The sequence below is a fragment of the Rhinichthys klamathensis genome, unplaced genomic scaffold (genome assembly GCF_029890125.1).
Source record: "Rhinichthys klamathensis goyatoka isolate OS25496 unplaced genomic scaffold, OSU_Roscu_1.1 h1tg000189l_1, whole genome shotgun sequence".
Lineage (NCBI taxonomy): Eukaryota > Metazoa > Chordata > Actinopteri > Cypriniformes > Leuciscidae > Rhinichthys > Rhinichthys klamathensis.
Window position 1 is genome coordinate 925075 of NW_026606716.1, and position 12426 is coordinate 937500.

The window sequence follows — 12426 nt, forward strand, 5'->3', positions numbered from 1 at the left end:
CTCTTGTGCAAATCTTTAAAATTAGTTAAAAATCAGAAAGCCCTTAAATTGATTTCTTTTTTGGATATGTTTAAATTAATTTAAAAGTCCCTTTTTTTTATTTTTTTTATTTTTTATTTATTGTTTTTAATTTAATTATTTGTTTGTTCTAGTCTGTTTTTTTTTCTGTACTAGCGATGCTCAACCTAAGGCTGAACAATTGAGGTTATTTTCAGAGATTTGTTAATGTACCTTGTTTGTTTGTGTTGTTGAAGAATAAAAAAAAAAAGTGCCAAAAAAAAGTGTTCTGGTAACTGGCATGTTTATTGAACCAATCAGATCAGAGTAAATCAAGTGTCAGCAAGAAGCTCGTTTGATTGGCTACATGATGAAGGTGGACCCGCCCTCCTCTTCGCGCTTGCAAAACTTTTAGTGAGTGAGAGAATCGTGTCAAAACTGTCAGCGCAGAATTCGGAACTGTGCAAACCAGGTTACTTCGGGAGCATTTACCCTACGCACACAACAAGTAGTTTAGACAAGTGCAACGTTTTATTTTTTACGCCTACAGATTGGTTTTACACTTTCAATCCGGTTTGCAGTTCTTTAAACTGTTCACAGGCTTGCAATGATTTTGGCCGTATTTCGGCGAAATAAACGTGGCAAAAGTGTAAGCGCGGAAAAATGGAAGTCAGAAGAGTACAGATAATGTTTATTTTGCGTTAACGTGAAGCTGCAGTTTCACAATACATTAATTACACTTGCGAAAACCAGCAAAATGTTGCAGGTTTTTTTTCTCTTACGCATGAAACACAATTTACACCTTTACAAATCTTCTCTTGCGCATGCAAATTTAAAGCTGCAGTCCGGAACTTTTCCTCTTTGTCGCCATCTCTCTGTTCGAAATCTGTAACTGCAGTGATTCGCGGAATTATTATCTTTACGTGGGTTGTAAATCGGCATGAAACAGCGCGGATGAACACAGTGCTTTGAGGCGAGTGCTGCTGTCAGTCACCGCGCTGTGTGGATACTGGCATACAGAATCACAGATTCACTTTTTGAAAGTTTGACCAACATAAGAATTTTCATAAGAAAATGTCTTCTGAACAAGTAAGTAAAATCCATTTTTGTTCTGACCAACTAAGGGGGAAAAAGCATTCGACATGATAAGCTTCGTTAGATTTAATCAACGCGATTTACAGCAACCGTGCAAATTATAGCCTAGTTTGTTCTCAAATTGTTCATGTTAACAACATCACATCAGCATTGCGTGACTAATGTTACATTTAATGTGTTTTATGGTTACCTGTGTAGTTCAGAATTCATATTCTCCATAATAGCAAAACGAGAAAGGCACAACAAAGGAAACTCCATAACTGTGTGAATTAAGAAAACGTACTGTTACACGATTGAACTATTGAAATGTCTTACTTGTTCAGCAGAAAAAAGCCGTCTCTTCTTCCGTTTTGAACCCCTTCAAAACACGGAGTTCACGCACTTTTCAAAAGCCCCGCCGATGTTTAAATCCTTGTGTTCGCATGAGACGGTTTCTTTCTCTTTCTCTAGCCACCTTAAATCCGAAGTACGAAGTCTTTTGGGTTTTATAACTGCTGAATCTCCAGTTGACACTGATGATTGTTGTTTGGATCTTTCTGGATGCCATAAGTTTAATCATGTAAAGTGCTGCGAGAAAAGCCTATACATCTAAACATCTCGTCACGCGCAGTATTGCCGGCTATAGCCGAAACTCCTTCTTCATGTGTACGGGTGTGACGTAATGACGCAAAGACATACTCGAATTTCCAGCGGAAACCCACCAGTACCACTGGAATTAAAATCATTATTACAAGCTAACCGTTTTAAATCTAGCTATGGCGAGCAGATAGTTTTGACCACTGGCAGAATTAATTTTTTTTAATATAATTATTTTGGATTATTTTTAACTTAAAAAAGTTACGGACTGGAGCTTTAATTTACGCTTGCAATCTTATGCACACTTTCACAAATCTCACCCTGCGCATGCAATTCTTTTAGACATCATTTTACCTTCATAGCTGGATGTATTAATCCACATACAAAAAAAATATAAATGCAAAACATTGCAAAGGCAATTGAACTTCATACAAGTTGAACTTCGTGTATATTTGATATCAGAACAAGAGGACGTACTTCCATCCGATATTTCTACAGCCTGTCAAAGGTACAACTGTGGAAAGCACTCAGATGCTCTCTCCAGTGTACCAGAGTATGTAAATTTACCTTTATTAGCTGATTATTCTGATTATGTTCAAGATGGACACATTTCTAACATAGCCCTCCTCTGCGAAAACCTAGCGATCAGGTGTTTTCAATCTCATCTGAATTGAGCAGTGTTGGGGGTAAAGCATTACAAGTAACATGCATAACACAATCAGATTACTTTTTGATGTTAAGAGTAAAGAAACGCATTACAAGTAACGTGCATTATGTATCACATTACTTTTAGATGTCAGTGAAAATTACATTCTAATAATACAAATACATTCACAGTATAAGTATGAATTGTAGCTGAAATATAGTCATTTATGCATGAGGTTGGACATTTCCTTTAAAGACATAATATTTGTTTTATCTTTTAATATTTTATTTAAATATCAAATAATAATAATATTAAATAAGTAAATAAAATAATAAATAACTATAATTAAAAGGTAGGAAGGGTTATATAAAAAAGCTAATTAATGTAATATGTATTCCTTTATTTTATAGAATGTTCGGATTTGATTTTAGAGTTGCCAATATCTTTTCAAAATGTATACTTATGCTCTTAATTTCATGTTATCCTCTCCATAGTGTACTTTAGTAACTAAATCTAACCAATCATTTAAAACTGCAATTCTTGCTTTCTCCAAAATTTTGTTATGCTTTAAAAGCTGTAACTTTCAGTATTCTAAATAAGTACAACTCGTCTTTATTAAGTAGCATATTTCCTATACCCACAACTATATTTTGTATCTTTGTCATATTTGGATTCTTAAAAATGTGTTCCCTGAAGTACTTCTGTTCAAATTGTATTTTTATTATAAAAGTATAAAAATAAATGAGTGAAATGAGCTATAAGTTCACCGCAACTTTTCCAACATCCTAAAGGTAAATTATTATAGTTAGAAGATATATGGTGTTATAAAATATAGCATATTAATTTTCCAAGCAAAATGTATATTTTAGTCCGAATTACCGCACCCCCATTTGGCGCATATGCGGGCAGCAGCTCTCGTTCAATGTGAAGTTTAGCAGCAAAATGAAAATATTTGCACGACTTTCTAACATTTACAGATGGAGAATATACAGTACCTGTGAAATGTAAGTTTTGCATTGAGGAAAACACCATGTCTCAAACATACAACACAGCACAAAATATGCTACTTGCTGTGATGAATCAATTTAATCAATGATGACCTTCATCTTCTTCTTCGGTAGACTTTATTTGGCAGCTTGCAATCATTGTGCAATACCGCCTTCTACCGGACTGAGGTGTGATCACATTGGGACGTCATAAAAATACCTATACCATCCTATAGGATCCAAGCCCAAGTTTCAGCTGGCGCTGCATGTTCAGCTCCTCCAGCTTCCACCCTGAGCTCCTCAACCTCCAGAAAAAAAAAAAAAAACTAAATTCTACTTGCTAGTTCGGTTTCTTTAAGAAAAGCTATCAATGATCTTCTTCTTCTTATTTTGTTTTTATGGCGGTTGGCAAACCACCTTAACGGTGCATTACCGCCACCGACTGGGCTGGAGTATGAATCAAGAGATATTGGAAATTAGCTAAAAAAAAAAAAAATTTAACAAAAAATTAAATCCTTTTGGCTGCGTCTATGTCTCTCAGATACTTAATGGATGTTTTCCCTAATAAACCTTGCATTGTAAAAATTATTCTGATTGATCATTCTGAGAGACTGAAAAAACTGGTTTCTTTCTTGACTGTATTTTGTGCACTGAAATAAAATATGCTCCACAGTTTCTAAATGAGTACAATGTTGGCATTTCCCTGTTGGATGTTTCCCTATTAATTTCAATGAAGAATTGAGCCCTGTGTGTCCTATTCTTAACCGTGTAATTATACTTAACCTCTCTTCTACTCCTACACTCTATCCTTCCTATAGGCTACCCACTTCTGGTTGTATATTATATAAATGTCTCCCTTTATCCTGATCGACCCAATACTCCTGCCATTTTGATCTTGCATATGCTTTAATTAATATTTTAGCTTCAGTTTTGCTATATGGAACTTGTAATATTCTATTATGTTTTAGTGTTTGTTTTGCAAGTTTATCAACCTCCTCATTCCCTTTCACTCCAACATGTGCAGGTACCCAAAGAAACCTGATTTTTAAATCCTTTACATTTAACTTATGTAAAACCATACATATTTTATGAATTATATCATTTCTTATAGATTCCCCAGATTTCATGCTTTCTAAAGCTGAATAACTATCAGATATAATCACAGAGTTATTTAAATCATTTCCCTCTACCCATTCCAGGGCCAACAAAATTGCAACCAGCTCTGTTGTGTATACTGATAAATTATCTGTTATTCTTTCCTGACATATTACCCCATTCTTTGGAATATATACTGCTGACCCAGCATGTCCTTTCTTTGGATCCTTGGAACCATCTGTAAATATAAATGTATATTCAGAAAAATGCATATCCAGATAACAATTAACAATATCCTTTACTGCTACTTCCTTTGATTTGTTTTTGATTTCCTTATGAATGCCTAAATCTACATCTGGTATAGGGAAAAACCATGGAGGAAGCTATCAATAATGACCTCTAGGGCTGCTTAAGAAACGCGTGCACACGCAATTATCCAGACTAGATAAACCTGGATCAAATTAGTGGGATTGCATGAACTTAAATGACCTTTTATGAAACCACTTTAGCCCCAACTTATTTGTTAGGTTCATTCAAGTCAGGTGTTGGAGATTAATAACTCTTTTTTAGCGTCTTTTATAAGACAGATCTCAGGTGATGGAAATCCGTGTTATTTTAAAAGCCCTGGCTTGACGCTTGTTTTAGAAAGTCATGGTGATGGTTTAATCTGTAATCAAGATGGCAGTTTCAAACTTTATGTTTTTAGTATTTATGGGTCACCAACTGGTGCTCAATGGTAAAGTTTTTTTTCACCTTAGTGTAATGTTTCAAAAGTTAAATACATATGTAACTTTATTATTTTTTTAACCTTACATCTTGTTTTCAGGTTTTGCTTCTCCAGTTGGGCGTCATTTATACCAGACTGGTATTAAGCAATTATGTGTGTAATTCTTATGTGGTTGTTAACATTATGCCCTTTTGTTTGCACATATGTGTACTTAAGGTTGAGGCCTGATGACTTCCAGTATTAAAGTTAATAATGCCTTTTGTTTTCCAGGTGGCCCCTTGTCTTTTCCTTGTGGGATCAAACAAATTCCAACATGGCCAGTGGTAGCGAAGTCTGATATGGCGGTTGTGCTTTCTTTGCAGAATGCATCTGGGCTAACTGTCCAAAAAGGTGACTTTTGTGCTGATGCTATGAGGTTGACCTAGACCATGAGGGAAGATAACTACAGCTCTTTTTATTTTTGCCCCAATTTTCTGTAGGCATTGATGGGAAGTTGCAGGAATCCAGCTCTCTCCCCACCAAGGTTGTTGGGAAATTGCCGGAATCCAGCTCTCTCCCCGCCAAGGTTGATGGGATGTTGACGGAATCCAGCTCTCTCTCCACCACCAAGGTTGATGGGAACTTGGCGGAATCCAACTCTATTCCCGGAAAGGTTGATGGGAAGTTGAGGGAATCCAGCTCTCTCTCCACCACCAAGGTTGATGGGAAGTTGATGGAATCCATCCCTGTCCCAGCTAAAGAGTCCAGTCATGTGTTCACTGAGGTTGATGGGAAGTTGACGGAGTCCAGTCATGTGTCCACTGAGGTTGATGGGAAGTTGACGGAGTCCAGCCCTATCCCAGCTGAGGTTGATGGGAAGTTGACTGAGTCCAGCCCTGTCCCAGCTAAAGAGTCCAGTCATGTGTCCTCTGAAGTTGATGGGAAGTTGACGGAGTCCAGCCCTATCCCAACTGAGGTTGATGGGAAGTTGACGGAGTCCAGCTATGTCCCCACTGAAGTTGATGGGAAGTTGATGCAGTCCAGCCCTGTCCCAGCTAAAGAGTCCAGTCATGTGTCCACTGAAGTTGATGGGAAGTTGACGGAGTCCAGCCCTATCCCAGCTGAGGTTGATGGGAAGTTGATGCAGTCCAGCCCTGTCCCAGCTAAAGAGTCCAGTCATGTCTCCACTGAGGTTGATGGGAAGTTCACCGAGTCCAGCCATGTCCCAGCTAAAGAGTGCAGCCATGTCCCCACTGAAGTTAATGAGAAGTTGACGGAGTCCAGCCCTGTCCCAGCTATTTTCAGTCACGTGTCTTCTGAGGTTGATGGGAAGTTGACGGAGTCCAGCCATGTCACCACTGAAGTTAATGGGAAGTTGACGGAGTCCAGCCCTGTCCCAGCTGAGGTTGATGGGAAGTTGACGGAGTCCAGCCATTTCCCCACTGAAGTTGATGGGAAGTTGACGGAGTCCAGCCCTGTCCCAGCTGAGGTTGATGGGAAGTTGACGGAGTCCAGCCATTTCCCCACTGAAGTTGATGGGAAGTTGACGGAGTCCAGCCCTGTCCCAGCTGAGGTTGATGGGAAGTTGAAGGAGTCCAGCTCTTTCCCCACTGAGGTTGATGGGAAGTTGACGGAGTCCAGCTCTGTCCCAGCTAAAGAGTCCAGTCATGTGTCCAATGAGGTTGATGGGAAGTTGACGGAGTCTAGCCATGTCTCCACTGAGGTTGATGGGAAGTTGACGGAGTCCAGCCTTGTCCCAGCTAAAGAGTGCATCCATGTCCCCACTGAAGTTGATGGGAAGTTGACGGAGTCCAGCCATGTCCCAGCTAAAGAGTCCAGTCATGTGTCCACCGAGGTTGATGGGAAGTTGACGGAGTCCAGCCTTGTCCCAGCTAAAGAGTGCATCCATGTCCCCACTGAAGTTGATGTGAAGTTGGAGTCCAACTATGTTCCCACTGAAGTTGATGGGAAGTTGACGGAGTCCAGCCATGTCCCAGCTAAAGAGTCCAGTCATGTGTCCACCGAGGTTGATGGGAGGTTGACGGAGTCCAGCCATGTCCCCACTGAGGTTGATGGGAAGTTGACAGACTCCAGCCCTGTCCCAGCTAAAGATTGCAGCCATGTCCCCACTGAAGTTGATGTGAAATTGACGGAGTCCAGCCCTATCCCAGCTGAGGTGGATGGGAAGTTGACAGACTCCAGCCCTGTCCCAGCTAAAGAGTCCAGTCATGTGTCCACTGAGGTTGATGGGAATTTGACGGAGTCCAGCCATGTCCCAGCTAAAGAGTGCATCCATGTCCCCACTGAAGTTGATGTGAAGTTGGAGTCCAGCCCTGTCCCAGCTAAAGAGTCAAGTCATGTGTCTTCTGAGATTGATGGGAAGTTGACGGAGTCCATCCATGTCCCCACTGAAGTTGATGTGAAGTTGATGGAGTCCAACTATGTACCCACTGAAGTTGATGGGAAGTTGACGGAGTCCAGCCATGTCCCAGCTAAAGAGTGCATCCATGTCCCCACTGAAGTTGATGTGAAGTTGATGGAGTCCAACTATGTTCCCACTGAAGTTGATGGGAAGTTGACGGAGTCCAGCCATGTCCCAGCTAAAGAGTCCAGTAACATGTCCACCGAGGTTGATGGGAGGTTGACGGAGTCCAGCCATGTCCCTACTGAGGTTGATGGGAAGTTGACGGAGTCTAGCCATGTCTCCACTGAGGTTGATGGGAAGTTGACAGACTCCAGCCCTGTCCCAGCTAAAGAGTGCAGCCATGTCCCCACTGAAGTTGATGTGAAATTGACGGAGTCCCGCCCTGTCCCAGCTAAAGAGTGCAGCCCTCTCCCAGATGAGGCTGATGGGAAGTTGACCGAGTCAAGCTATGTCCCCACAGATGTTGATAGGAAGTTGACGGAGTCCAGCCATGTCCCAGCTAAAGAGTCCAGTCATGTGTCTTCTGAGGTTGATGGGAAGTTCACAGATTCCAGCCATGTCCCAGCTGAGGTTGATGGGAAGTTGACGGAGTCCAGCCTTGTCCCAGCTAAAGAGTGCAGCCATGTCCCCACTGAGGTTGATGGGAAGATGACGGTGTGCATATGCTCTAAAGTCTCAAACAGATCTAGTCAATATCTAAATATGCCACTTTCTGATCTTGTTTTTAGTCAATAAAACAGTTATCTTTCTCAAAGTGCTGCTTTTATTAATCTGCTTTAGGACATGTTATGCAAATCATCTGTTCAAAACAATTCCAACAAAGTGATTCATGCCACTTTAAATGACCAAGTTTACTTTTTGTATTCCTTAATCTATATTCTAAGGGTGAATTTACATGACTTTTCTTTTTGATAATTCTGTTTTGATCAAGAAATGAGAATCACTAATATTATCAGTTTACCTCACCTAAAAGGTGAAGATAGTGAGCTAACACTAATTGCACTGTAATTCCATGCCATTGAATGTTAAAAATTAAAAGGTAAATGCACATTGTTCTAGAAGGGGGCATCATCCCTTACATTTATTGAAATTGTTATGCTGATAATATACATTTTTTATTTTTTGTTAAATAGAAGTATTTCCAGTGATACTTTTTCAAAAGAAACACACAAATGCATGTCTCTGCAGTCTCTGATACGCAGCAGCATCCACAAATGAAATGAACAAATAAAATGTTGAACTTGGAAAAATGTTTTTGTGCAAGTGCACTTGTTAAATGAGGGCAGATTGTATGAAATGGATCGATCAAAAAACGTTGTTTATTAACAAGCTGTAGTCACGCACTGACAGAAAAACAAGTTAAGATTACATTTATTTGAATGCATGAGGGAGGACGATTGCGTGTATGAATTTGTCCTACAAGTCTGTGCGGCGTCTCTTTACCAATAGTGAAGCTGTGGGTTTAAATTACTTAAAAAAATAAAATACATCTATGCTATAACTTTAAGTTTCTAAGCGATTTTTGTAAATAAATTGCAGGACGGCGTTAACGATAGGTTCTTAATGATTCTGTGTGCGACTGTGCGTGCAAGCTACTTTTTGTACGTGTGAGTTTAAGACACAAGGAAGCAGCGCGTTAATGACGGCAACTAATTTGTACAGAAACCATTTAAAACGCGTATTCCCCTGATCAAAAAGAATATCCAGATGGCATAAACTATACTCGTGATTCAACGACTGAAGCAATGCGAAATTTAACCAGGGACAGAAAATGAGAAGGTTTTGAGCTGAGCTTTCACAGAGTTGAGCCGGTGGAGATTGAGAGTGTGAGCTGACCGGGACTGAATCTGCAGCGCGGCTTACTGAGGGCCTGCTGCGGCAGCGTGACGCTGGAGTCCATTTGTCCATTTCTCTATGGCAGGAATTATTGAATTGTCCGGTTTAGAAAAATACGTGGAAGGAGATCGCGGATGTTGCGCCTGCGGTGGTGAGGACCCGTTTGTTTGGCAAGATGCCTGCGAGATAACACCAGAGGATTGCGGCAAAGGTTCCTCAAGGACGAAAGATTCTTCATCGGACGGGAAGAGCTCGATTCGGACATGTTAGGTTGTAACGCTCCTCTTGTTATAAATGTAGGTTGATTATCTGAAAGTGCTCCTCCAGAACATTGTTAATAAAACAACATTTATGCCCCAGTTCAGAAGCACACAATGTAATTTCCTTTGGAACAGAGGATGTTTTATTCACCGCGACTTTTGAATTTTTGGCCCGCGACAGACACTCTCCCACCTAGCGACTAGGAAACGCGGCCTTCTGCAGCCTACACTGAGCTAGTGGACGTGTTAACTCGTGCTACTGAGAAGCTCAAAATTGAGTGGCCTGACAAGCCTTGTGATTCTCAGTCCTCCAAGCCCGTGGCCTATCACTTCGGGCCCCATTAGATGGAAGCTAACATTTTTCAGCAATCTTCATTACAAGATGTCAAGACCCTAGTCTTTTTTTATGCGGCGGCCTCTGATTTCACCAACCTAGTTGGTTCTGTGGAGCAGTGCAATACTAGCATTCCAGCAGTTGAGGACACATTGGCCTCTCACCTTTCGCCTTCTTTCGCTCCATCTTGGAAGTCCCGCCCTCTTCTCCCATTTAAGCCCTGCAAGACCACCTCGGCCCTTGTGGGCAATTCCTACATGCCGGCTTGCCAGGTAGGTATGGGGCTTCATATCATGGCCATTCTTTAGGCCTACCAAGTAGACGTCCTTAAAGAAATGGATGAGGGTGGGGTCCTGACACCGAAAGCCATCAATGAGCTCAGCAGAGCGATTGACCTGGTGCTGTGTGCGACTAAGCACACTGCACGCACAGTTGGTCACAGGATGGTGAGTTTGGTGAATGCCATCTTTGTTTGAATCTTCATTGCACAGTCCTTTGTCTCATCGATCGATCTCAAGTTCAAGTTTCTTCAATAAATGTTAAGGCTAATATTCTTTTCTTTCATTCTTTAGCCCCTTGAGGTTAAGAAGGAATCTCTTCCGATCCACATGTCCATCAAGCACGCACGGAGATGCGGTCATTTCAACAAAAAGCCGTGTTTATTGATCACAATCTCTGGTTTACTTTTTAGAACAAAAATACAAAATAAACATCCAAGAAAACGCTATCAGTGTGAACAACGATATCATAACATGCGATTGAAGAAACTGTGGCTCTCCATACTCTAACCTGTCTCTGCCAAACAATCCTACTCCATTATTAACACCTGCACTCACGCACCGTCCAGGAGGAGGAGCCAATAAATTTACTTGACAGGTTAGTCCAAGTATTTAACATTAAACATAAAATTCCCTTGTACATTTAAATCATAATGTTTTGTAATACATAATAAATAAATCATTAATCTCTACTAGTTTATATTTCTGGTAGTGCACAAAAATTCTAACACACGGCTCCAACACAATGAGATTCGTGAAAAGGAGAACGTCTTCTTACTAGATGCCCCTATCTCCCAGTCAGCTTTATTTGGAGAAGTGGTTAGTTCAGTGGTCAGTAATTCCGCACTGCTAAGACACAATCTGCTGCCCTTAACCCTCTGGGGTCGGCTATCGCACTGGCGCAACAAGACTCAAATTACTCTGTTGATTTTGATTTTACATATAAGTGTCGTACATCATTAGATCATGTTAAGTGTCTATTTTTTTTGTGGATACTCACAATAAAAACAAAGTGTTCTGCTTTTTGTCAAATAAAGAAAAATAAACATGATGCGAATTTTGCCTTCTCTCTGTCAGTGAAGTTCATTCTGAAACGCGTCCGAAAATGAACTGTAACTCAGTAAATACTTGTCACACAGGCACAAAAGATTTTTCATTATGAAGCTGAAATTCTCTTCTTTTAAATGAAGTAATTTATATAAAAAACAAATATTCTCAGTTTATGTAATCTGTATGAAAAGAGAGAGATGTCAGTCTTTTTCCTTTCAGCTCATAGTTTATTACGTGTTAATCTGACCACGCCCGCGGAGAGCGCGCGCTATTCAAACGCAAATGTTGAGGTAAGCCATGCCAACGCCCACATCAGCTGGATAAAACATCCAGTTTAATAAGAATCTTGTACTTTACCTCGTCTTGCTGCGCTGTGAGAAATAATACTATTGTAATAATCCTGGAAAAGTTACCTCAGAAGTGCTGGTAGTTTCATTTCGAGGAGCACGGATTCAGCTGATGTAGTAAGTTATTTATTCTTAAGTGCTTTGTTCTAATCGCGTTATTGAATAGTTTCTGTAAACTGCACAAAGACTGTTTAAATATGAATTGCGTGTCTGTGTGTGTGTGAATGAATGAATGGCACAGACACGCGCGCGATGTTGTTTACTACAGATGTACATCGCATCTGTGCGTTCATTCACTCTCGCTCCTACATTAGTAAACGTTATTTTTACATGAAGACATCCAAACTATATTGCTATAGCCTACTGAGATTTGTTCTAATCGGGATATAGAATAGTGTCTGATGACAACATTTCGTTGACTAGTTTTGGATAGATTATTACGTTTTTACTATAAAATAGACATCAAATAAGCTTTTGTTAGACAGTTTCTGCTCATATGTTAAATATATAGTATGTTTTGTCAAAAATAAACTAATCAACTGTTATAGTGTTTGTTCCAAATGCAAGCTATATCAAAATAAAAAATCCTTAACTTTGAAATATGTATGATAAAATGTATTGGCCTACTTTAAAAAATAATACTTTATAAAGACATTTATGGAAAAAGACAATTTTCTTTTCAAGATGTTTCCAACTCTAACTTTGAACCAATTCTGTAGAATGGCCCATATAACCTATTTGGACAGGATTTGTTTCCAGGTATGACTAAAAATGTGCTTTTGACTTTCATTTATA

General features: G+C 40.0%; 1 protein-coding gene across 1 annotated transcript in view; it reads left to right on the top strand.

Annotated features, from left to right (window-relative positions):
- The first annotated feature begins 5024 nt into the window (after nt 1-5024).
- The window catches only part of LOC130095229 (uncharacterized), an 8474-nt gene continuing 1072 nt past the window's right edge, over nt 5025-12426 (top strand). The window contains exons 1-7 of the mRNA XM_056261919.1: nt 5025-5131; nt 5222-5275; nt 5393-5512; nt 5602-6359; nt 6507-7127; nt 7170-7772; nt 7815-8180. Of these exons, the coding sequence (XP_056117894.1) occupies nt 5074-5131; nt 5222-5275; nt 5393-5512; nt 5602-6359; nt 6507-7127; nt 7170-7772; nt 7815-8180 (2580 nt within the window). The 5' untranslated portion in view covers nt 5025-5073. The remainder of the gene's footprint in view (nt 5132-5221; nt 5276-5392; nt 5513-5601; nt 6360-6506; nt 7128-7169; nt 7773-7814; nt 8181-12426) is intronic.